Source organism: Temnothorax americanus, unplaced genomic scaffold (genome assembly GCF_048541705.1).
Source record: "Temnothorax americanus isolate GAGA-0224 unplaced genomic scaffold, ASM4854170v1 Scaffold13, whole genome shotgun sequence".
NCBI lineage: Eukaryota > Metazoa > Arthropoda > Insecta > Hymenoptera > Formicidae > Temnothorax > Temnothorax americanus.
The window spans coordinates 4,366,251-4,391,118 of NW_027509264.1; the positions used below are offsets into that span (position 1 = coordinate 4,366,251).

General features: G+C 36.9%; 5 protein-coding genes across 12 annotated transcripts in view; 2 read left to right on the forward strand and 3 right to left on the reverse strand.

Annotated features, from left to right (window-relative positions):
- The window catches only part of LOC143894089 (uncharacterized), a 32,935-nt gene extending 20,418 nt beyond the window's left edge, over positions 1 to 12,517 (forward strand). The window contains exons 2-4 of the mRNA XM_077400163.1: positions 6,975 to 7,205; positions 9,205 to 10,584; positions 10,903 to 12,517. Of these exons, the coding sequence (XP_077256289.1) occupies positions 10,537 to 10,584; positions 10,903 to 11,142 (288 nt within the window). The 5' untranslated portion in view covers positions 6,975 to 7,205; positions 9,205 to 10,536 and the 3' untranslated portion in view covers positions 11,143 to 12,517. The remainder of the gene's footprint in view (positions 1 to 6,974; positions 7,206 to 9,204; positions 10,585 to 10,902) is intronic.
- Med31 (mediator complex subunit 31) lies at positions 188 to 2,819 on the forward strand. Its single transcript, XM_077400162.1, has 3 exons — positions 188 to 659; positions 954 to 1,043; positions 1,131 to 2,819. The coding sequence occupies exons 1-3, from the start codon at positions 593 to 595 to the stop codon at positions 1,442 to 1,444; spliced, it is 471 nt and encodes a 156-aa protein (XP_077256288.1). The 5' UTR covers positions 188 to 592; the 3' UTR covers positions 1,445 to 2,819.
- Positions 2,820 to 6,977, reverse strand: LOC143894066 (solute carrier family 22 member 3). Of its 3 annotated transcripts, none has more exons than XM_077400118.1 (8): positions 6,474 to 6,977; positions 5,667 to 6,008; positions 5,075 to 5,190; positions 4,568 to 4,854; positions 4,039 to 4,468; positions 3,663 to 3,904; positions 3,351 to 3,526; positions 2,820 to 3,122 (listed from the first exon to the last, which is right to left on the reverse strand). In XM_077400118.1, exons 1-8 carry the CDS (start codon positions 6,606 to 6,608, stop codon positions 2,820 to 2,822), a joined length of 2,031 nt encoding a protein of 676 aa, XP_077256244.1. In that variant the 5' UTR covers positions 6,609 to 6,977. The 3 variants fall into 3 exon arrangements, with proteins under 3 accessions (XP_077256244.1, XP_077256243.1, XP_077256242.1); XM_077400117.1 differs by having other exon boundaries at positions 4,039 to 4,396; positions 5,075 to 5,322; XM_077400116.1 differs by having other exon boundaries at positions 5,075 to 5,322.
- Positions 12,518 to 12,608: 91 nt separating the features above from the next.
- Slx1 (structure-specific endonuclease subunit SLX1) lies at positions 12,609 to 15,256 on the reverse strand. 2 transcript variants are annotated; one of them, XM_077400153.1, is made up of 4 exons: positions 14,959 to 15,256; positions 14,124 to 14,340; positions 13,938 to 13,989; positions 12,609 to 13,816 (listed from the first exon to the last, which is right to left on the reverse strand). In XM_077400153.1, exons 2-4 carry the CDS (start codon positions 14,303 to 14,305, stop codon positions 13,235 to 13,237), a joined length of 816 nt encoding a protein of 271 aa, XP_077256279.1. In that variant the 5' UTR covers positions 14,306 to 14,340; positions 14,959 to 15,256; the 3' UTR covers positions 12,609 to 13,234. The 2 variants fall into 2 exon arrangements, with proteins under 2 accessions (XP_077256279.1, XP_077256278.1); XM_077400152.1 differs by having other exon boundaries at positions 14,819 to 15,256.
- Positions 15,257 to 15,402: 146 nt separating this feature from the next.
- Positions 15,403 to 24,708, reverse strand: Ald1 (fructose-bisphosphate aldolase). 5 transcript variants are annotated; one of them, XM_077400131.1, is made up of 7 exons: positions 19,826 to 20,022; positions 19,388 to 19,536; positions 18,674 to 18,883; positions 17,970 to 18,413; positions 17,495 to 17,848; positions 16,969 to 17,110; positions 15,403 to 16,478 (listed from the first exon to the last, which is right to left on the reverse strand). In XM_077400131.1, exons 1-6 carry the CDS (start codon positions 19,887 to 19,889, stop codon positions 17,012 to 17,014), a joined length of 1,320 nt encoding a protein of 439 aa, XP_077256257.1. In that variant the 5' UTR covers positions 19,890 to 20,022; the 3' UTR covers positions 15,403 to 16,478; positions 16,969 to 17,011. The 5 variants fall into 5 exon arrangements, with proteins under 5 accessions (XP_077256257.1, XP_077256259.1, XP_077256261.1 ...); XM_077400133.1 differs by having other exon boundaries at positions 19,844 to 20,021; XM_077400135.1 differs by lacking the exons at positions 19,388 to 19,536; positions 19,826 to 20,022 and adding an exon at positions 24,545 to 24,708.
- Positions 24,709 to 24,868: the final 160 nt, after the last annotated feature.

The window sequence follows — 24,868 nt, forward strand, 5'->3', positions numbered from 1 at the left end:
CTCCTAGATATGCTTTTATATACATATACATATATGTAACGACATAAAAAAAAGTATAATTAGTTATATAAACGAGTCACGTAAACGTTATATAAGTAAACGGTTTCAAACGTCGTGCGCGATATATATTCGTTCCGATTAGTTTCCCATAGCTTGGCGCTGCGATCGACGTGTTGACGACTGACGAGAATGATATAGGTTAGGTTATGGGTTATGGGCAGTTACATGATGGAAGAATACATACATACATACATACAATAATACATACATACATACATCATGGGCAGTTATATGGGTGACGACCCGGACGACGACGTTACAGGATCACAGGATACCACATACGGACGGCGGACGGCACATACCGACATACCAATATCACATAACTGCGCGTAACCACGCAGCACCGATATCGGATTGACGGCATAAACCAGTATAAACGAAAGGGCATCGGTATTTCGCATTTGATTTGACGGCCGACGAGTCTGTTTGCATTCGTTTGTGTGAATTGAGTTGTGGAATACTTGCCAAGCATCATTTTCGTATGTTCGTTGTGAAGGACGACAAGTATCAAATATTCGACGGTTGATGTACCATGAACCGACTGGATGATCCGCCGGGGCTCATGAAAGGCAGAAAACCATCTTTCATTGGAATGAACGGTACGTTCCTGTTCTTCGTTCTACGTTTAGCATCTCTCTATTCTAACCTATCTTTTCTCAATTATACAGCTATCTTTAGTCCTTTAATACGTTGTGACTGAAATAAATTTCAAAAAAATTACTTGACATAAAATATTTTTGCTTTAACCTAACTTATTTTGAGCTATGTAACAACCAATTTTATCTTTTATCTAATTGCGTATTACGTTATATCGCTACAAAGTTAATCGACGAGCTTTTCTCTCAATCTCATCTCGAAAGAAGAAGAAGAATACTGCAAAATTTATATTTCAGGAGCTCCAGAGACAGATGATCAACAGCGATTACGATTTCAGGTTGAGTTAGAATTTGTGCAATGCCTCGCCAATCCAAATTATTTGAATTGTAAGCAAGAATGATCCTTCTGCATTCCCTATTTATAATTAGCTTTGAAAGAAAAACTTGTTTTATTTATGATAAATATGATTCTAGTTTTGGCACAGCGTGGCTACTTCAAAGACACAACATTTATTAATTATCTCAAGTACCTGTTATACTGGAAAGAACCGGAATATGCAAAGTATTTAAAGTACCCCATGTGCTTGTACTTCCTGGATTTATTGCAGTACGAGCACTTTAGAAGAGAAGTTGTGAATTCTCAATGTACAAAGTTTATTGACGATCAGCAGATTCTACTATGGCAACATTATACAAGACGTCGAACAAGACTTCTGCAAACAGCTGCTGAGCAAACGCAACACGCTAATTCTCAGAACAATGGCATCGCTCAACCCAAGGTTCCCTGAAATCGTACTTTCATATTTATTCTATGTGTCTGAAGATGGAGTCTACATCTCGTATAATTTTTCAATACGATAGCTTTTTATGGAAACCGATTGATTTAGGTTGTTGCTTGAGAGACTGTGATAACTCACAAATTTACCCACATTTTTATCACGTTTCATTAAATCATATTTCTCTCTCTCTTTCTTGTATAAATACGAATAAATTATTTATTTAGCAAATCAGGAAAATTAGAAAAAGAATATTTGAGTCGTTACAGTTCATTTTTCCCTGTTCAGTCTTATTACGTTATAATTGTTATATGTGCGTACCTAATAATGTAACATTTCTATAACGTGCGAGAAAATTGTTAAGTGAAAATCAATTCCCTCGACGATGAGCTGGCGTTTATCAAATCCTACTCAAAGATTTATGAGCGCCGTCGTTCTGTGCGCATTGCGATTGAATCTGTGACTGTTATTTTCTTTTGGTGCTTTATGCTTATCAAAATTGTTTTGCGAGTAAAAAGTTTGACAATCTCCATACGCAACAATACCTTAAAATATAATAAAATATTCGTAATACATTATCCTTGTATTACATTATTTTTAGGTTCTTTTATTATATTGTATCTCTATATGTTATTTTTGTCGATATATTTGTTTTTTTCTGTGTCTGATAGATATCGACAAATTTAAGAAAAAAAGATTGTTCTTCTGGGTGAACAAATTAGAAAAGAACAAGCGGATATCTCGAGCCTAGTTCGTATCGGTGTCTCGTCCGGATGTGTCATGATAGGCGCTAATATTTTACATCGCTTTTCACGTATATCACATATTACGAGCAAATATTTAACGCGGGCTGTGTTCCAAAATTCACTGCCAGTGCAGGAAATCCATAGTACAACTAATGTATACTATAAATTTTCAGCGCTGGCAATGAATTTTGGAACACAGCCGCAATCGAGTATTTTGTGGACCATGGATCTCCATAACAATATGTACATACATAAAATTTTAAAAGTTGTCTATCACATGTTTTCAAAACATGAATCTTGCTTTTACCAAATCAACCTGAGTCTCTTCTTATTCTTGAACGAGAGTTTCATGTATATATGCTATCTTTTTACGCTTAATATTAAAATAAAAATAAATATTTATTGTCATGAATATGATAATGTTATCCGATTCATGTTTCTGTTTATACATATATGCAAACAACGTATAATATTTTATATAAATATATATGATATTTGTTTTATTTGTAATATACCTATAGGTAAGCTTTTAAATATTTTATATCGGCGACTGTGTGACGTTTCGTACGAATAAAACGGATTGAAGATGTCCATTAAAAAAGTACGGTAATTTTAAATATAAAGTTGTTTTATTTTATAAATTACTCTGTATTTTTATTTTCCGTGAAATTCACCAGAATTCCATTGCCGGCATCTACCCAGTCTTCTGAAAAGAGTTTCTCCCTTAGACGTTGTCTCTCTGTCAAATCCTTTTCCTTCGCGTCATTTTCTATATTGACACCGTCACTCTTGCAATTATTGTTACTGATAACATTCTCCACATCTACCACTTGGTCTGGTAAAATTTTATTCAGTGTCTCTGGTAAAATCAGCGCCAACACGCCGGAGAAGAGGCACAACATTCCAACGGCTAGTAACGGTATCGAAAGTGATACGTGTTGCTTCTAATAAATTAAAAAAAAAAAAAATTATTTTGCATTTCTAACGATTGTGCATCGATTAGCTGATTTTGCAATTGACAAATCTTAATTCGTTGGAAATAGCACAAATTAAAAGGTAGCGCATTCTAGAAAAAAACTAGATATATAATAGATAGATATGTAAATATAAAATATTATAAATAGAAAATATATCGAATGATATATAAAAACTGATAAAAATGAGTAACGTACCAATAAAAGTAAATGCGGTATACTTAGACTGCCGATTTTTGCGAACACCACGCATAAGCCTAAGCAGCTACCTCGTATCACTGTTGGGAATATTTCAATGGTATACAAGTGGGCGATTGAAAGGGTACTCGCGATAGTCACTCTGCCGAACAGCAACATTATCGTTTTTGCGAGATCTGAAACGGAAACCTTACATGATGTGTGTGTGCCAAAAACATCTGCGGTACTCTATGGAAAATTTAGTAAAATCTTGTGACTGATAAATGTGCTGCACTAGAGGAAGCTATATCTTCTTTGTCTCGTAATATGTACCGGCCCATGGTGCAGTGGCGGTGGTTAAAATGAAGAAAGCCGCAATTAAAATACAAACAACACCGTTGAGAGATTGGTATGTGCACATTGGCAGCCGTCTACCATATCTAGATAATACAAAGTACACAAATGTATACGTCGCCATTTCGAGAGTTGCGCCCAGGGCGAACGTGACGTGCCTGTTAACTGGAAAACTTGGCGCCAGATCATCAAGTATGCTGCACGCTATTGTAGACGTCCACCTTAAATGACATCGTAGAATTGAAATTTTAAAAATATTTAAAGCACATTTTATTATATTATACATATAGTGTCTAAGGATAAAAGTAAATGGAGATAAAAAGGAGTAAAAAAATTACTTTTTAAAATATTTTACCATTGACAAATCATTATAGCACCGTATTTTCTTAATATCGACGATTCGATTGCATTCTTGAATGTCGAGCTTATCTTGTTTGCGGTCTGTTTCTTAATGCTATTTCTCGTTTTCTCTTCATTTTCATTTGTTTTTTCTTTCTTTATTCTACGCAACACCACTACCTCTTCTGCGCCTTTCAGGGAAATCTCTCGATCGCCTTCCGATTGTGAGATTATCTTTGCGTTTCGATCGCACTTGGAACTCGAAGGCAAATGTCTCTTGTCAAAATCTTCCGCTGAACTTGGCGTCTCTCGGCGTAATTCCACGTTGGAAAATTTGTTTTCCGACTCGACCGAATTGGCTTCTAAAGTTCTCTCTAAAATAAATTTCTTAGTATTGTATGTTGAATATTGTCGAGAAAATGTATAATACGAAGTCTCTAGTGTCTCTAAATTAAAAAGAAATTAATGTTTATATGGTATATATTTCTCTGTCAACTTCTATATAAATTTGTACGTATTTTAAAATGTGCGTTCATTATTTATACCTATAATTTTTCGTTTATTTAATTCCGACTCGTTCAACAAATTCGTAGCTTCTTCTCGTTGATTTTCGTCAGCCCTCGCTTTCTCAAGTTCGACGCTGGTGACTCGCGACTTCCTCTCTGGTTTCATCGGCGTTGTGTTACTTTTCACGGATGCTTCTCGCACAAGAATATTCTTCGTTCGCAACCCAATGCAGCAGCTGTTATATATGGCGATTCTTTCGAGCGCCATATCGGCCTCTGTTGATTTTCCCCTAGCTAGTAGCCATCTCGGCGATTCCGGTATAATCCTGTTTTACACGATATAATATGAGAAGAGGTTCTTTTTATATTTATTTAATGTCACTGATTTCATAAATATAATGCTTGAGAGATTTTAAAATTGTAAGACGTTTTTTTAAGATATCTTGAAGATTTTTGTGTGTACTTTTGTGTCGGTTGAACTATTTTTTTTCTTTTATATATGTATAGATGTTTTTTCTTTTTCTTCCGCCTTTTTCTTTTCCTTACCAAATGTACAGCACAGTGATCGCGGTAGGTACAGAAACAGCCAACTGCAAAATTCGCCAATCTGGTATCGCGTAGCTGAGTACCGCGAGCAGTACGAGACCGATCGACCAGGAAATCTGCATAATCAATGCAACGAGAGTTCGAGATCGCGCTGGAAATAGTTCCAGGGAGAGAATATACGTGGAATTCTGCAAGCCTTGAACAAATACTCCTTGAAGACCACGTAGCACCAAAAATGCAGGATAGTTCTAAAGTTGCAAATTTTATCTTCTTTTAACATCTTTGAATTTTAATTGTTACACACATTAGAACAAGCAACATTGCGTATTTTGCTTCTTTTCTTTCGCTCAAATATTACACACAATATCGAATCGCGATCCGATTAATGAAAAGAATTAATAGAGAACCATCGGTCGTAAATTTTATATTACGAAAAATCGAATGCGATAACAATCTAAGCCACTTTTTGAAGAATTTCAGAAAATTAATGTTAATTTTCCAAATCAATTTTCTCGTCTTTCTAAAAATATAATGATTGAGCTCTCAATCCGTCGAATACTCTCTGTAATATTGTGATGGAAAATTTGGTTACCTGCACAACGTAGAGTGCAACCGCCATCGTGCCTTGCGCGTAAAGACATATCGCTTGGATCGGAAGTCTGCCAATACGATCAGTTAGGAGTCCAGCGATCCACGCACCCAGAAGTACTCCCGTATAATAAACGGTCGGCCCAAGAAAAGATAAGTATCGTTTCTCGCATACTAAACCCCATTCGGTGACTACGCTGTTCTCCGTAAACTCTGTCACGAAGCGATATTTGCCGGAACAGGATGTAAGCACCGGCACTTCCGGCGACGCAGAAGTCAAATTGGCAACGATCGAGGAATTTGCTGCGATTTGACAGCCAAAGCTTTTATTCGTTGAATCTTTCGTCTAGAATAACAGTTTGTTTATTATATCAAATTATTGCATTCTACAGAGAGCGAGAGAGAGTGAGTCTTTTTAAACAACTTTTTCTTAATAATTTATATTTAGGTATCAAACAAATATATATAATAATCGAGAACAAAATATAAATTTTAAATTGATTAAAAATGTTTGCTAAATATCATTTAATTTTATATAATTTTTTCTTCTTTATATTTTATATTTCTTATTTTTATGTTTATAAAAAATATAATTTATATAAAATATAAAATGTTAATATATATATATATATTACTTAATACTCTTTAAATTAATCAAACGGTTCAAATTAACGTTCTATCGTTAGATTTAATTCATATGTATATATGTATATTTCACGCGTCACTGAATTAAAATCATAACTTTGTCTTATAAAATATTACGTCAAAATAAAAATTTCTGCGATTTTTTTAGCTCCTTTCATACTCTTACCTGACAATAAAATTTTGGTGTGTAGTTATGAAAAATCGGCAATGCGTGACTCATGGCGACGATGACATAGTTTATTCCGAGTAGCAGCACTAACACCATTTGAAAGCAGCCCACTTTAGCTTCCTCCGCATTCATCGTGAGCAACGATCTCTCCACATCAACCCCTGATAACCCAGTCGACCGAAACTGTGTCCGTCAAAAGTGCGACACGCACCGCAGTTTAAAATCTCCGTATAATCACATTTATTTATTCCTTTACAAAATTAAAACAAGCAATTTTAAAAGAAAAGGAACTTAGCCAAACATCTCTCCATTTGAAGCGAATGTTCGTTCTATTCGTGCTGACATATTGGGGAGAAGCTTAAATATTTTTTACAATATATTATACAACGTGTAAAATTAAGTAAATTAGTTTATGTCAGGAAAATAATTTCAGAATTATTACTTGATTTATAAGAAATTTGAGAGAGTGAAGCAATTTAAGAAATTGTTTGTTTATAGTTTATATAAAACGGAGCGCCGAACGGAATACGACGCGAGATTCAAACAAAGTGTCATGCACGAAGGTAAAGCATGCACTGACAGAGAGAGGATCGGCCAGGAGTTGTCTCTCTTGCAGGACGCGAGGCGTAAAGGAGGAAACCGAATGGCTATGGCGGGTGAATCAGAGGAGGACGATGGTACGGCCTATTGTTCCAATACCTGACGATATGTACTATACATCGGCATGCGGTATGTATACGAGCAAACGATCTTCTGCCAATAAATAACGATCAATATTTCGCGGTTGACGCGTAACCATCACTACTGGCGAATTGTTCCTTTAATCATCTCTGCCACTATATTATTATAAATTGTATCTGACGCAAAATGCGAATAACAAAATAGAGAGAGAGAGAGAGAGAGAGAGAGAGAGAGAGAGAGAGGGTGGGAGGAAGAGAAAGAAAGAAAACGAGACGATAACGGATTACCGATTTTTCAATTTCCAAGCTGTGAGCCAGATGGAAGACATCAGATCTAATGACGCGTTCGCGATAATTGCGAATGATTGCGCGGTGAATCTCGACTCGCCGATTACGCGGTCAATTGAAATTGAAGACTCAACGTAAAAATGATTGTAAGCGCACACGTGCTAACAATATGAATTTCAGCACGAACCAGTTTCTCAAATGATGGTTATTCTCGTGGAATGTGTATGGAAAATATGCTTTAATTCCGCATGTATTCCTGCACCATGTATATAAGTACCTATATACTCTGAGCTGTTGCTCGAGTCAGATATAATGTCCCAGCTGGGTCTATGAACTCCGCAAACGCTTTACCGCCGTTTGTATATGTATTACGTACGTATATAGCGTATGCTCCTGTCATATGTAATAGCAGAAAGACACATCGGTCGATATTGACTTTCATTGTTTCGTCGAAGTTACGTTTATTGATATACCATGCATAATTACATATTAAGTGTCCGCTACGATCTGTGCGATTACCTTATTTTCTACGACGTTTCTTCGGAATGGAATATTTTTGATTTGAAATAAAACATTCCATATATAAACGTAATGTATAAAATTTATAAATATATATACATATATATACAATAAAATTCTATATTGTGTTCCTTGTACGCTTAGAGATAGTAGCAAAAAGCGCGAACCAACGAGGCCTCGTGAATGTCTAATGGCACCCGTTACAATAACTATTATTTTAGCAAATAACTTATTGTTAGAAGGCGTGTCACACTTATATATTGTTAGCGGCATTATCTTGATCGTAACAAGGCGTAAAAGTTACTGCGGCACGACAATGACTTATACGACCGAGGTGCGTTTCCTTCATTTCTGGAACTGTTTGCGTATGCCAAGCTCGTTACGTCCGGTCCCGCTCGCATCCTGTCTTTCATCGGCCACTTCGGTAGTTTGTCGCCAAGACAGATCGACGATCAAATCTCATTGTCAAGGAATTATCCTATCTCTCTCTTTCTTTGTCATCGCCATCGTCATCGTTGTTGTCGTCTTTCAATTTTAGGCATTGATCGAACGTCACAACCGGTATCATCATTTACGCACGTCATTACGGAGCTTTTTTATTTTCATTCGATTGCTGACGAATGCATAATCGCTTATCAATTATACGCGCAAAATTCTGTCAGTCCAAAAACGATAAAGTAATTTCGCTATATCGATTGAAAATCAAAACTGATAAGAATCTTTTGTCATAAGAAAATTTTACCATCCGCGATAGTACACGTGACACTTATTAACATATTACTTTTCATTATAATTAATTTAGTAACGAGAAAATTACAATTTCTTTTCAGCGGCTTTTCATTGCAGTTATTTCAATAAACTTGCTTGTATTGTTTATAGAAACTTCTTTATATCTTATCTTTTTCGCGATTATAATGCAAATCTTTAATAATCACCGCACTGGTAGTGAATGGTTAGAAGAAAAAGAAAAAGAAACTAAAGTAAATTCACTAAAGTTATTAGAGTGTTGCTAATAATAGACATATGTCTCAAACTCAAATCGTGTTTTTTTTTTCCAAGAATAGATATCTAAAAGATAGTCGCGAAAACGATGATTAGCGGCGCGTTTTATTACGATGTGCAAAAAAATTTCGTAACACATCGCGTAATATACGGCACGAATGGATGATGCGCCAGTTAACGATCCGTGCCAGATTTCATCGGCGCTTACGATTCAGGCTAATTTCTCGTGCGTTTTCTAGCAGCATCGAGGAGCATACAGCTCATCGGGATCTATCGCGCATCATTTTCCCGCGTATTAGGAAGCAGGCCAACAGTACAGGGTGGATAATTATCTTATTCTTATATAAGAAGAAATAAGTCGCGAAAATAATAGAAGAATACATAAATGGAGAACTCGAACAAACACCATCACCTAAATGTTCATACTTAATATAATAAATTAATTTAATACAGTATTAAAATATCTACAAAATTAATAAATTACTAATAAATCGACAAAAAAATGTATTTTAGTTTTTAGTTTTTATCTCATATCCACGTTCTATCTTAAATATATAGTTCTGTGTGGACGCACGTTCTCCAAATCTCGCTATCTACTACGCTCTCCATGATTACGCTAAAAATATTTTCCTCAGTTCACGTTATATTTATATTAGATGATAAACTTTCTCAGGGGTCTAGCAAAAAAAAGCAATCAAATTTTACTACCTACGGTTTTTATTTGCGTAAATAGTAACGTTTTTGTCAAATAATCGTTAGGAGATCTCGTGAAAAATAAAAAATAAAAAAATTGTCAGTTAAGTACCAATAACATTAGTACAATATTTCCTAAGATTTCGCTAAACAACCTAGCTGATAAAATTTCGCCACGATTGCACTGGATAATGGTATAATTGGTATTTGTTCAGATCTAGCGTGGAAATGCGTGATGTAGCGATAAACGCGCATGTCGGACATGGCGATGTGACGCGACGCGACGCGAAGCGAAGCGTCCGATGACTGGCGAGAGTGGCGAACTGGCGAGCAACCTTATGGCTTATGGCGCAAGACGCACGCGAAGCGCGAAGCCAAGCCGAGACTGGCCTGGATGCCTTTTTTTTCGTGGTGTACCGTTATCGTAGAATAACTTAGGTTCTGCGATAGTCGGTGGCGGTGGCGGTGGCGGTGGCGATGGCGATGGCGGTGGGCATATCGACGACGCGTCGATTTCGCTTAGCCGGTTGATCGGGGGAGCGGGTCAGCGTTTCGATTATACCACGTTTCTCTTCTCTTCTCTTCTCTTCTTTTCTCGAGACATCGCGTCGCGTCGTGGTGAAAAAAGGTCGACTCTCGCGGAGACTGGCCGTGTTCATTCGATTTTCCCCATCCTCACATCCTCAGTTCTATTCGGCGAACGTTGCGCGATAGATCGTTGGTCGCGCGAATGCCTCGCTCGTATACAAATACCGCGACGTCGTTTTCCTGGATAAACGCCGATCGCCATCGAGCTATCCTCATCCTCCCGTCGCCGGCCGGCTCCCTTGTCGCCGGAAGTCATTATCGCGCGCACCGACAAACGCAGCTGCGCAGCTATGAGAGCCCGAATAGTTTTGTTTGGAGTTTTGCTCGTTTGCACGAGCGTGAGTACAAATTTTCGCTAACTTTATTTTGTTTCTTTCTTTCTTTCAACGATTCGATTAGCAGTCTTTGAGTCGTCATCGGGCGTCATCAGTGATATTTAATAATATGTTGAAATTATCATTGTTATTATCATTTTACAATGTTTACGATCGACACGTAACGATCTCGTATAGTCGTAAATAAATCTGGTTTGACCAGTCGATATTGGATTTCGAGTCGTCTTACTTTATTTTCTCCTCTTTTTCGAGATTTTCTCTTCTCTTTAATTGCTCTTTGATATTTGATCAATATTTCGAAAATTATTTTGTAATTCGTAGATTCGGTATGCAGATAGCAGGTCGAAGAAAACGACGCAGCTATCGTTGCAGAGCAAAGAGACAAACGTGGTGAATTTTATGCGACTGCTGGTGATGAGATTGGTCTTTGGGGTAGCTTCGGCAATGGGGCTAGGTGAAAATCTCTCGGGTGTCCTTGGCGGAATTTTCGTGCCTCCTGGAGCCGAGGAGTACAATGAGGATTACGGAGACGATGACTCGATCGTACCTGATATTTTCTGAATTAGATATCTTTCAGCCTGATCGCGCTGATCCGCTGATCCTCGACGGTGATCGACGGCAACGATCGCGTTTCGGGAATTATGTCGATATAAAAGACATGCTTAATTCTAAATAATTATTGCAACTAAATCGTCCAAATTATGGAGAAATTATAATATTTTTTTATTAATTCTGTCTGAATTAAAAAAATTCAGGAAATGTGTATTTTAATTTGTTATATGAAAAGCTATTCTATTCTCTGATTCTATTTTATTGCTATTAATAAGATTCACGTTGAATGTTATTCGAATAAGTTTTATATACGGAGTATATGAAAATTGGATATATATATGTGTGGCTTAATATGAATCTCTCTTGTAAAAAAAGTACGAATGAGAAAATATGACTTATTGATCGACCCTGTTGCGGAAATTGAAAAAAAGAGCGTCTTAGAGATCCTTCGTTAATAATTACTTCGTTAATAATGTTGAATATTCAAAAATTCATGAATCAGAAAATGTTGCTTGGGATACGATTACCGGATTATGATTCAGTCGCGAGCGATCTGTTGGTCTTGCGCGAGAGGCTTTTTAAGTGATTTCGTGTACCGTTATCCGTCGTAATTTCGGTAGAGCTAATAGATGTGCACCGTCTATGGGTGAAAATATGAGTAGCAAATCGCTTGTTTCCGCTTTCCGTTTATCTCGTATCAAGTGAATGTAACCATCAATTCCAACAGTTCTCGTCCAGTGAAATTAGCATCTGCTAATCGCGATCGAAATCTTTTCATAAATATTTATTAAATTTGATCGTTATATCTCTCTCGAGAGTGTTGCAAAACCAGTCTCAGATGCCTTGATATAGAATCATAATGTGTTTTAGTTCATTTCACCGCTCATTAAAATGGATTGAAATGTAGAACTGGACTTACACCATACTTTCGAATTAATCAGCTCAAACGTGTAACAAAAGTAAATAGAGTGGTTTCTATAATTACTGTGAAAGCTTGTAATTATGAGGAACATTCATTCTGTATATCGATAAACGAGATGGAAAGCGCGACATTCATTATTGTTAACAAAGAACTGTAATTTACTTATTTATTTATTTTATTATTAAAGAGAATAATATTGTAGTTTAACATTACACATATAAACCTTTAGATACCAAAAAAAACCAGTCATTCTCTGCGACATAGAATTGCGTTTTACGCTATTATTCAATCCCATTGCAATATATGTTGACAAATTTAATTACGATTTATATTATTTATCAATGATTTGATATGATGTAAAACGTACTTGATATTGTTAATGTCAAAAAAATCGAAAGTTTAACATTATAACTAATGTAACGATCGAAAATTTAACGTTAGTCGTTAATTAAACTACAAAATATTGCATAGTTTTAGTATTTTGTCTGTATAATTAGTCGCATAACAAATAAAAAAATTATTTATACTACATTTTTCTTTACAAGATTATAAATACTGACAATAAAATTTTTATTTATTAATCTTTGTATTATCTTTTTATACAATATACAATATACCAATATTCGATTCGTAAAATAAGCTTATCTACAATGCTTATGGCTAGTCGAGAAAATCAGTATGCGACAAACTTGCGACCGAGAATAAAAAAAAAAATGTGTTGTCGTTTGACACATTTTTTCTTCGCATGGACCTTGAGTATTTCGATGTGAATGGTTGTTTGATCACGTACAAGTTCTACTAACGGTTCGGCGTGGCGTGTGCTAATTACACAGTAAACCACCGAATAGGAATCATTGAAGCTCCGTGTAACAGTTAACGTTTCGTATATCACATGTCATTCGAATTAATTAACGTCGGTTCACATTATACACATACCGTTCACGTCGCTGATCGAGACATCGATATAATATATGATAATATATGCACATATGCAACATATACTACATATATAGTATATTATAAAAATTAATATTTATATATAATTACAATTTAGTTGTTCCTCAAATATAATATAAATATGTTAATGAGAAGTTATAATAATTCTGATTGGATTTGAGGTAGACGATAAAAAATCGTATTTACAGATATTTATGTAAGACGTTACTTATTAAATGGTGCTTAAACGTCGTCGTTATCACTGCAAAAATCGGTATTAATTTCTCCAAGATCTTGATAACAACCGTTCTTTTTTCTTATGAGATCTCCCCAGAGGACATTAGATTTGCACGCAGGGCAAGTGCCTTCGATCGGTAGGCTCATCCCATCTTTGCAGAATTCTTTCGCTAAACAGATCAAGTGGACAATTAAAAGACATTTTGGTTTTACACAAGTGACAGAATCTTTCTCCATCGTACTCGAGCCGCAAAGGGAACAGAACATTGGTGAGTTTTTCCCTAGCAAGTGCGATTCTTGCGATGGAATATTATCTTCTTTTGTTCTTTGTATTTGCTTAATTTTACAACTGGTGACTTTGCCATAGCATATGGGCATGTGTAACGGTGGAGATATGTGTCCGTAATAATTCTTGGAAAATTCATAGTCCAACCATCGCACTGTCAAAGGTAGGCGGCACCAAGGCCCAATTTTCAACATCTCAGACAAGATTGTCAAACGGAAATCAAACATCTTCTGCGATGACCTCTTCTTGGGAATGTGTTTCAATCGCCTACTCACATGTGGATGTTGCCAAGCCCATTCGAACTAAAACAATGGAATGTTTATAGATATTGAAATGAGCAGTAATTCGACAAATATCACAATTTGCCCCCCCCCCCTCTTTTTTTAAGAAAATAGAACATAGAAATTGGCTCGCAAAACTTACTCTAAGTGCAGAAGTGCTGTTGGGAAATCCATGAACAATCAAGACCATGTTCCTAAATATAATTATAATTATTAGAATTCAAAAAGTCAAAAAGTATAAAGTACCTATTTTATTAATTTATTTTGCTTTATATAATTTATTATGTTCAATTGTACGTAAATGAGAAGGGGATAGATATTTAATTACCATGGTCCTCTCTTACTAGTTTTCCAAGCTCCACCGTGCTTCTTACCAGCATTATGTTGCTTAATCCTGCGTCTTGGATCTACGGTGTAACCAATATAAGTTCTTCCCTTGTACTTTGGATTCATGCAGTACAGTAAATATACTCCAAAAAAGTGTTCTATCACTTCAGGCTCTTCTTCCATCGTTGAGCATTTCAAATTTTCATAATGTGTGAAAACTGCGAAACATTATACATATATGAAATTGAGCGCATTCAGCAGATCTTTCTATTCAACTACATTTCAACTTTTGTTTTTGCTAAATCACATTATTTATAAACATTCATAAGGATATTGAGTGTTTGTTTTTATCAGTTATCTCTTGCACTTTTCAGACCTGTTATTATTAAATATATTGGCTAGAGTGAAAGAGGTGAAGAATTTTAATTGTTCATCGTTATATTCTTTCATCACTAGAGAGCATAAGGCAGCTATTATTAGAACATACGATTGTTCCGAATCTTGTATAATTTCATGTAATTTTAATAGAGAATATTAGGAATAAGGTTAATTAAGAAATATTCTTTCCTTTTCATTTGTATCAGTTCTTATCTTATTACTTTTCACATTTATGTGAACATTATTGTGATGGAAATAACAAAACACTTTTAAAAACACAAAGTGTGGTATTATTAGAAGATGGAAATCTGTACATACATCGGGAATATCTTATTACTTTATAAATAATGACATTTTGAGTATATAATTTGCTAATTTCTGTTGCAACGCAAAACACAGAAATTATAGGTTATATTGCTTCACAACAGCCCATATAACAGACTAGCTACTGTACCGACCTGAACGCGCCCAATTTTTTCTTTCGCACAATTTAATTAGAACGATAATAATTTTTATTACAAATATAATATAATAATAAGAGAATTGTCTTTTTTAATTTTTTAATAAATGGTATACTAATTTTCTCAGCTAGATATAAAAAATGTATATTACAAAGGTCAAAGATGCAATGATATATATATGTGTAATACATTACATAAGATAGATTGTGATTATATATCAACTGTGAAACTTTTGTACTCCAACTGCAAACTTTGTAAAATAAATGGAGCTGGATTATGCCCCTTTTACACTTCACATCTGATTCTTCAATCGAATCTTGCAGGACTAGGATATAATCGTTCGACCAAAAGTTTCTCTTATTTTGTGTAATAAAAAATTGTGTAAAAAAAACATTAGCTGAAAATTTCAGAGGAAAGTTGCAAAATAAATTATGTACAATCTCTTTTTTGCCCTCTACAGTTGTATTTGGTGACCTAGATTACAAGAAAAATATTCGGATATATATATAAATTAGGACTTAGGTGTCTATGCAAGATATAGACATAGTATTATATATAAGTATATGACACACAATATAGCATGATTTCGTAATATTTGATACGGGCTATAGTCTCGCTAACAAACAACATTTAATATATTCGTTTTATTTTGTATATTTTCTGCGTTCTTTTATTTTATACACGAAGAATATTATAACGCGACATTAATCATATGTTTCCAGATATATAATATATATCTGCTTTCGTACTGTTACACAGAATATAACAATAATGCGTATCATAATATCGAATGTCGCACAATCTGCTCGCGTTCTCTCGATATCTCCCGGTCTTCATCCTTCGATAATCTAATGCCAGTGGAATTGAGTCTCGTCGAGTTAATCGCTGGATGAATATGAACAGCGACGAGAGTATCGATAAGAAATCAAAACGATAGGTCAGGCTAAAAAGTAATTCTAAATTCGATATTTTGTACATTTGTTACGAAATCATCCATTAAACTGTCCGTTGAATAAGTAATTTGTAGGATGTTTCGGTAAAATTTTAATCGACACGTTTGACGCGCAGTCTACGTATTGTCGATTTAAATCGCGAATCGAGTTACACACACGTAACGTGTAAATCAATTTTAAAATTATAATCGACCGATAGAAATTCACATAAATGTAATTAGTTAAAATTCAATTTAAAAAATCGTACGATTAGTTCTGTAAAAAACAATCATTTAAGAATATATGTATTAAAACAAGACAAAAATGATCAATCTTGGAAACTTTGGACACTTGACGTGCGTCTCGATCATCTTCGAAGGAATCCCTTTTCTTTTCGGATGAGACGATGATCCTGCCGATCCTGCGAGGTGTTTCCAACGGCTGTTTAATTTTATATTTCTAACAATATATCGAATTTCTTTATGGATCAACCTAATACACGTGATTGGCGACAAAAAGCGCTGCGTCTCCCGCAGCACCGGCTACGCCACCCGCATATTTGCCAAGTGCCGAGTCGCTGTTAGCCTGTTGAAAAACAGAAAATGTACTTTTACTCGCGATACTGACTAAACGTGTTTTTTCTACAAAGCTTGTATCAAATTGCAAAATTGCGATATAACTCCAAAAAAATAAATGGATAACGTTCGATACTAATTGTAATTAAATTTCACGAATTAATATTATTAAGAAATTAATAACACACACAAGTTTGAATAATATATAATATATAAAATTATTTCTATTAAAGTTATATTTTTAACGCGTGTTAAGATTCTTCGACGATTCTATTAAGAAAATGAAAAAGAGTTTTGAGAAATATCGTACTCACAAATATCATCGATTATATCTTTACTATATCTCGATTACTATATATCGGGAAGTAAAGGAGAATAAAAAGTTGCTTATCACGGCAAGTGGTAAGTGGTTAAAGATAAGGATTGATTCACGAGAAAAGCTATAACACACACATAGTCACATGTCACGTACGCGTTGTTTAACTATTATATATACTTACTGTGCCACAAGAAACGAATTGTGCGGAAAATATAAAAATTTGTTTAGTAGTTGAGGCGTGATTTGGCGTGGAGAGAGGTGTTAGCGGCTTTGCTAGAAACGCTGCCGGCAACGTATTTGCCTTGAGAGGCTGCGGTGTTTGCCTAAACAAGCGCACATTACATAAACATGCAAAAGAAATATGTAGCTGTACGTAGCTTTGAGTGTTCCGGACGATCATTAAAACGACAACTACAGAAAATTACTACGGAGAGACACTATTTTTCTAAAAGAAACTGCTCGTGAGTATGCAAAAAGTAAAACATAGCAAGTGTAAAAGTAATTCGGAACATAAACGTTAGGAAAATAAAATAGAGATCAAAGACAGACAACTGGTAACAGTTACTACGCATAGGTGCAAAAGGTAAATAAAAAGTGAATAAAACGAGAATAGCGCTACTAACGACGAGACGCGAAGCAAATTCAAGTTTACATATGCAATTACAAATAAACAAAATATCTAATAATTTCGTAGTACGATTACTTACCTTGGCTCTTTTGAGCAACTCCTCTTGACCGGCAGCGACCTTGTCGGCCTTGCCTTGCCACGCACGAAGTACGGAGGCCTGGAGAGCGCGTCCATAACTGAAAGTTAACGCCCAGGGTTTTTTCGCCGGGTACTTATTAATGGCATCAAGGTTGACCGATGCCTCCTCCTCGGATTGGCCACCGCTGAGGAAAGTGACGCCAGGTACCGCTGGTGGCACGGTACGTGACAACACTGTCACCGTAGCGGCACCGATTTCCTGAGGAGTCGCCCTCGTCGGACAACTCTGGCCCGGAGTCACCATATTACACTTCAGCAGCGTTCCTTCGAGGTACACGTGATGATCTGAAAGTGCCTGATAGCAAACGCGTACAATACATTAGAATCAGAGCGTACCTATATTAATCGCGTGACAACGAATTTAGGCGAAGCAAGACTTTTCGCAACTTTTTTCTCTCAACAAAGAATCGCGATACCTTATAAACGGCCGCGAGAACCTCTTCCGTGACCCGTTGACAACGGGCGAGGTCATGATCACCGTCGGGAATGACCTCAGGCTCCACGATCGGAACGATTCTGGCGCTCTGACAGGTGGAAGCGTAACGGGCCAGCACGTTGGCGTTCTCCACGATGGCGAGTTTGCTCGGGGTGTCTTTCCCGATCTTCAACACGCATCGCCACTTGGCAAAGTGACATCCGTCCTTTTTGTACTGGATACAACGAGCTTGGAGGTCGTCGAGACCCTGGGTCGTGCATTCGTCATTCGTGCCGAAGAGCGGAGCGATGCCCTTGTCGACTTTAATGCCGGGGATGATGTTGCGTTGCTTGAGCAGTTGGACGAACGGCGTACCATCGTCGGCCTTTTGATAGAGAGTCTCGTGGAAGAGGATTACTCCGGAAATGTGCTGTCCGATGACATCCTGAAGAGACATCCACGTCGTCAAACGGATTTATTAAACGGTATACACGTACACGGGTATATAAATCTCCACTGCAGCGGAATTATACAATTGACCGATCTTTGGAAAAATATCTCAAACACTAACAATAAGTAAATTTTTAATAAAAGTAATATTTTACGCTATATATAAATTAAATATTTATAGAATTTAATTTTATATTAAGTTACTTTACAAGTTAAATTTTTGTTAATTCTTCTTTAATTATTAATTCAATGTACCTTCGCTGCGGTGAAAAGTAGTTGCCTGTAAGCCCTGCGGTTTTCCTCGGTATTTTCGACATCGATGTCCTGAAAACGTTTGCCGATCGTCGAAGTTGACTCATCAGCGGCCAGGATACCCCTTCCGGGTGACACGATCTGTTGAGCGATCGTGCGTAATTCATCTTTCAGCTCGGGTTCGAGCTTGCTGTACTTTTCCGCAACCATTTTCTGCGACGAGAAAATTACTCCATTAGGACCATTAGCTAATTATACAATCGCGCTGATTGCGAGTTGATCTTTTTAATTGGCAAAAAATTATGAATCCTAGTGATATTGAACGAACTGTGCCCCAGTGCTAGTGAGTCAGGTCAGGTCAGGTCAGGTATTAAAATAATCCACACAAAATTAACATATTGAATCGTTAAACGTTATAGTCTCTCTCTCTCTCCGCTCCACCGATAAGTAAGCGAAATAAATCTATATTTGTGGATAGTTCGAAATTGTCAACTCCATCAGTTTTGAAAGAGATTCGAGATTAATCGGTGATCCGTAACATATGATTTTTATCGGAAATGGTCAGATACCATTATAACTCGTAATATGGTAAAATTGTAAAAACTGAAAGAGATGACATCGTGGAATAAAAATAGTGTCGGACTCAACTGATTGTCAGTAATATCAGTAAGTATCGGTCACGCAAACACAAACGCTATCTTGAATCAAGAATCGCACCGTTAGACTCTTACTTTCCTCGAGGACTCGAGATGACCGAAGCGATGACGCCGCTGCGCGACGACGATGACGATGACGCGTGGCGTCAGGCGTCACCGAGACCGAGCTGACCGAGCGTAAACAAGAACGCGCGGCATCTCGACGTTGTTCTTGAATGCGTTTACACGTACGTTATACGTATGCGAAAGTACGCAATCAATGTAATCATGAAGAATGATTGCGGTGCTAACTTGCTAAGCTGTTAAGCGTAATAACTAATAATAACTAATAACGTCGACAGTGCCCGAGTGCCCGAGTGCCGACGAGAAATGAGAGAATGAGACTACATGACTACAATAGCAGCAGCGGAATGCAGGAATATTCAGCACGACGAATGATACGATACGACGAGAGAAAAAGATTGGGAACAAATGGGGAATAAGAGAAGAGATCGAGAACCGATAAACTGGGGCGTACTACGGACTACGGGACGATGGGCATGGGCCGTGGGCCCCACGGTCATCAGTCCCTCGACTACATTGGACTACATCTCGTTCGTTTCATTGCGTCGCGTTCTCCACAGTTCTCCAGCGAACGAATTGACGCCTTGACGCGCGCGGCGCGGGCGCGGAGCGTGGAGCGTCTCGCACAGCCGGGAATCGGCGACTGTCGCCTGTCGGCTGTCGCTAGTCGCTAGTCGCTAGTGCAGCCTGTGCAGAGAGCACAGTGCAGCACGCCGAGCCGCCGAGCACGCCTCTCACCGGCCGCACGCCGCACGCGCCGTCCTCGCCGGTCGCCCCTCGGTGCCCTCGGTGGGGGCGCTCCGCTCGGCCGGCAGTCCCGGCACCCGGCAGACGGCGCTTGGTGCGCGCGACCCGCGACTTGCCGCGACGCCGCGACTCTCGCAATTGCCAGTCCCGTCACCCGCCACCCGCCACTCTCCCGCCTCCCGTCGCCCTGAACGCCCTGAACGACTCCCTGGCTCATCGGTTCATCCTGAATTCCTGAATTCTCATTTCTCATCATTCTCATGTGACCTGAGACAGGCGAGATGCCAATATCGCGACTCGCGACGCGAATGTCTGACGTCCGTCGTCATCTTCCACGGCATTATAATCGCTTCACTCACCATCGCTTAATATTGTCTGTTGTAAGTTTTAATTAACCTTGTTTCATTTTGCGGTTCAATCACGCAGTGCAAGAGTTTAATAGTAGAAGTACTCGCTTTAACGAGAAGCGGCTAGATTAGTAGAAAAAATAAAATATACCTCTATATGTAATATATATATATATATATCGTTTAAGCCTATCGAACCAATGTGACACCCGCGATATGCAAATTTTATTTCTCTCTCTATTGACACCTTACGCGCAAGAGGCCATCGATTTTCAAAATTCCAATTTTTAGATTTGTAACGTAACAACGTTTATCGCCTAAGAAGAAAGTAAAGAGTAATAAAACAAATAACGGTAATAAACACTGACATAATATGCTATTTTTCAAGTAAATATGTAAATTAGTTTAGTTTCAAGTGTATTGAAATAATTTCGACTCTGTTGAATCTCTTAGAGCATTCTTATTTATATGCGTAAAGGAGCGCCGCGGCCGTTTATACTATGCTCGCTCTTAGTTCAAGTGCAATATCACGCGGCAGAGTTGAAGATGAAAACTTATGATCGCAACGAAATACGAGACTGCGGGAGAAGCACAGGAAGAGAGTAAATATAAGTACCTATCCGGCTGCCACCGCGAGGGTTTCAAGAATTGCAAGAAAATGCACGGTGAGCTAAAAGTACGCGAGTTGTGATTCTTCTTCAATTTAATTATATTTTTTACGTTATTTTAAATAAAAACTATTTTTGAGCGGGCTTTCTAATTATAATATAATAGAAACCTGTCAAATTACTTTATATTATCTATGTGTATTTTTTATAATACTCCAATAATGAAAATTAGAGCAATTATCAGTATTAAGTTATAAAGTTTATACAAGATTAGAAAAAAATTTTTCCAAGTTCGGAGAGGATGCGATATTTTCAACTTTCTCGAATTGGAGTAAATATACAAGATGATGCAATTCACCCGTTTTCAGATGAAATCAAAATTAAGTAGCGAGTTGTTTGTAATGTGAAATATCATTGTTGTTCAGTGATATTTTAACGTTTAACGTAATCACTACGTGTTGCGCGATCTTATGTAAATCGTTTTGCACATTGTGATGCGATATGCGACGTTATCTGTTATTTGTTATGCCGGATTGAACGATGATTATGCTTGCTAAACTACAAAACGAAACTGACTTTGCACGATACTTATTCAGATTATCTCGAGATAGCACATTCCACATTTACCGAAAACATGCAAGTCCTTTAATTGTAAGATACGTGCGTGCGTACGGATGGATGAGATAATGAGCAAGCGCACAAACAGACGTTTGTGGCCTTTCTAGCAAATATAATTATGTTACGTTGTGTTATGTTGTGTTGTAATGATACTTTTTTAATCATTTAACACGTGTGATTAAAAAAGTACTTTAATATAATACAATAGAAATAAAGAGAAATAAAATCGAAGACATCTACCGCACACATATTTTACGCATGTACGGACTTGTCCTCATTTAATACGTGTAGATTATTAATAATCGCGAATATATATTAGCTCAATTTTGGAGAAGCAAATTAATTGTCATATTGTTGATTGTTGGCAGGTTTCCACGGTTCGAATCGAGTATGTTCGACGGTCAATACTCAACGCATAACGACGATGCGGAATTACATGTCGCGGTTCTTAGTCAGGGTGGAGACTTGTGATACGCTTGCGCCGTTTTCCAGCTGATTCGTATCCGCGAGAAGGAGAAGGTTCAACGTTGCGAAACTTGCGCGAATCAGAGAATCTGAGGATCTGAAAACATTCGCTATTTGGCATACTTGGCACACGCGGTTTTTATCGGATTCGCAATATTCACGGACAATGCAACTAGATTGACGGGTAAGATTTGCATTAATTTAATTTACACGACATCGTTTATTAAGATCAACCTACAACCAAAGATATGTTTAAGAGTTAATAGATTTAAAATCAATTCGCTCTCTTGTTAAAGAAAAAATTAATCTTGTATTGAACGTTGAATAACGGTATGTGATATCTTTCTATCTATGAATTCTGTATCGTGACAAACTTCTGAAAGTGAAAGGCAGGATAAGCGACGTATACGTACTACTACGTACGCGGACATAAATTGCATCATCAGCGGGAAAACAAATGCGCGACGTAGACATAGAAGTTGGTAACTCGCCAAACTGTAATTTACGTAGCGATATATTTAGATCAACTGTATTTTTATGATGGTTGTTGCTCTGCAAATACCGGAGCAATCGAAAAAAATTGCGGGGTGAAAGCCAGAGTTATCAAACAAACTTTCTAGTGAAACTTGAAATAGCTCACGTTACTGGTATGACGTAAACTTTTACAACTTCCAAAACTGAAAGAAATGTGTATTAATTTTTCTTAATTTACCATCGTATGACGATCGATTAGACGAATTCAAAGTGATACGAGTGTCTTTGTGATGCGTTTTAAATATATAAGTTTGCGTCTTCTTTTTTTCAATGAGAAATTTTGCAACGTTATTATATTTTATAATTATTGTTCTATAACGTAGCAAAACTGAATGTTTTCTCATGTAAAAAATTGTAATAGGCAAAAGATAGTAAGTGACATTGACCATTTGTGTTTATGAATTAAAAAACGTATGGCAGTACATTGACGATAAGCTGTTTCCAATCGAGTATTTGCATCTACAATACAGGGTGTTTTATTTTTAATTTGAACAGTCAAATATCTCGATTTTACGTAGTTAAAAAAAAATGTTTCGGATAAAAGTTGTATAGTTTCAAGAGTATGCAATGAAAAATATCGGGGGTTTTATTTAAGAAATTGAAGGTGACCTTCACGTGACCTTGAAACGACTATCCAAGATCAAATCATTGCCACCATCTTATGTCTCCCTTGAAACCATACAACTTTTGTCTGAAAAATTTTTTTCTAAAGCTACGTGATATCGAGATATTTGACTATTTAAATTAAAATGGGACATTCTGTATATACATACGAGGTGCGCGCGCGCGCGCACACCCACACGTGTTTCGCTAATAATTTAACATGCATGACTGTTTCATCGTCTGTCAAAATAACTGTTGGTATGTTCACACATATAGGTATTGAATTGCACAAACAATGTTCAATGTATATATGTACATAGATAACTTCTAATTTTACATGTTGCGATTGCGTAATTAACTAATAATAAATTGATTTATATTAATTAAAAGTTCGGTGACAATCGATTTTTATTATACTTTGGCTTTTAGCATTTGTTGAAGTTTTTTTTAATAATTAAATGTCGATTTAAATTTTTTATCTTTAAATTATTTATTAATACGTTTAACGAACTATGAAATAGATCAATATTGAGCCAAATTTTTGAAAGTGAGAGAATTTTTCAAATTTTCTCAGAGAAAATAAGAGATTGACAGCATGTGGAAAGATTTTTTCAGCTCTCTGATAAATGACGATTATTAAAATTCTTTAAAATGACGTTTATTAAAATTCTTTAAGACACAGATGTTTCTCTGATATACGAGACTTGACTTTTATATATTATAAAACTGTTTTCCCCTTTTATAAAAAATTTCAACTTACACAGCAAAGTTATATTTACTGAAATCTTTGGAAAAATTGCTCCAACTCTTACAGATCAGATTCTCGACTGCGTTCGTCGAGATATTTGCGCGTTACAAAAATATATCTCTCTTATATATTTTTACGTGCTCGCCTGTGTATAGTGGGTCACGCGCACGACAAGCGTAAAAAAATTTCGGAGCCAAAATGAAGAACGTAAGAATTTCGATATACATATTAGTAATATATAAATATATGTAAAGGCGATTGATACTTGTCATTGAATAGCGAGTGGATAATTCGCGCACGATAACGATGGCGACGAAATGTCAGTCAAGGTCGAAGGTCGTTATATAGATAGGTCGAGCATGACATTTCAGGTATTCCTCGAGGCAATGCGAGACGATCGATACTTGGTGTAGGAAGGCACGTCCCATGGGGTATAGAATTTTTCGGTCGTGAAAACGAGACAACAGGGCAACACGTGGACTCACCTAGTTGTAAGTTGTAAATGAGGATTTGTAGGATGTGTGGGGACCGCGCGAGCGCCTGTTACAATCCACCTGATGGCTGGAGTGCGACTGAGAAAGACTACGCCAGCGGCCAGCCGTCGTCGTCGTCGTCGGTCGTCGTCGGTCGTCGGACGTCGGTTTCAAAGTCTGATTGTGTGTTTATCAGGCGCGTGCGCTTTAGCTCTTGTACACGGATGGTGCTCAACTTTGCGATACGATTTATGACAAAGATAAAGCGGACGGAGATCAGCCGGTCGGATTCCGTTATACTACCTTAAACTACGGTCAAAGGACGAACGTAATACG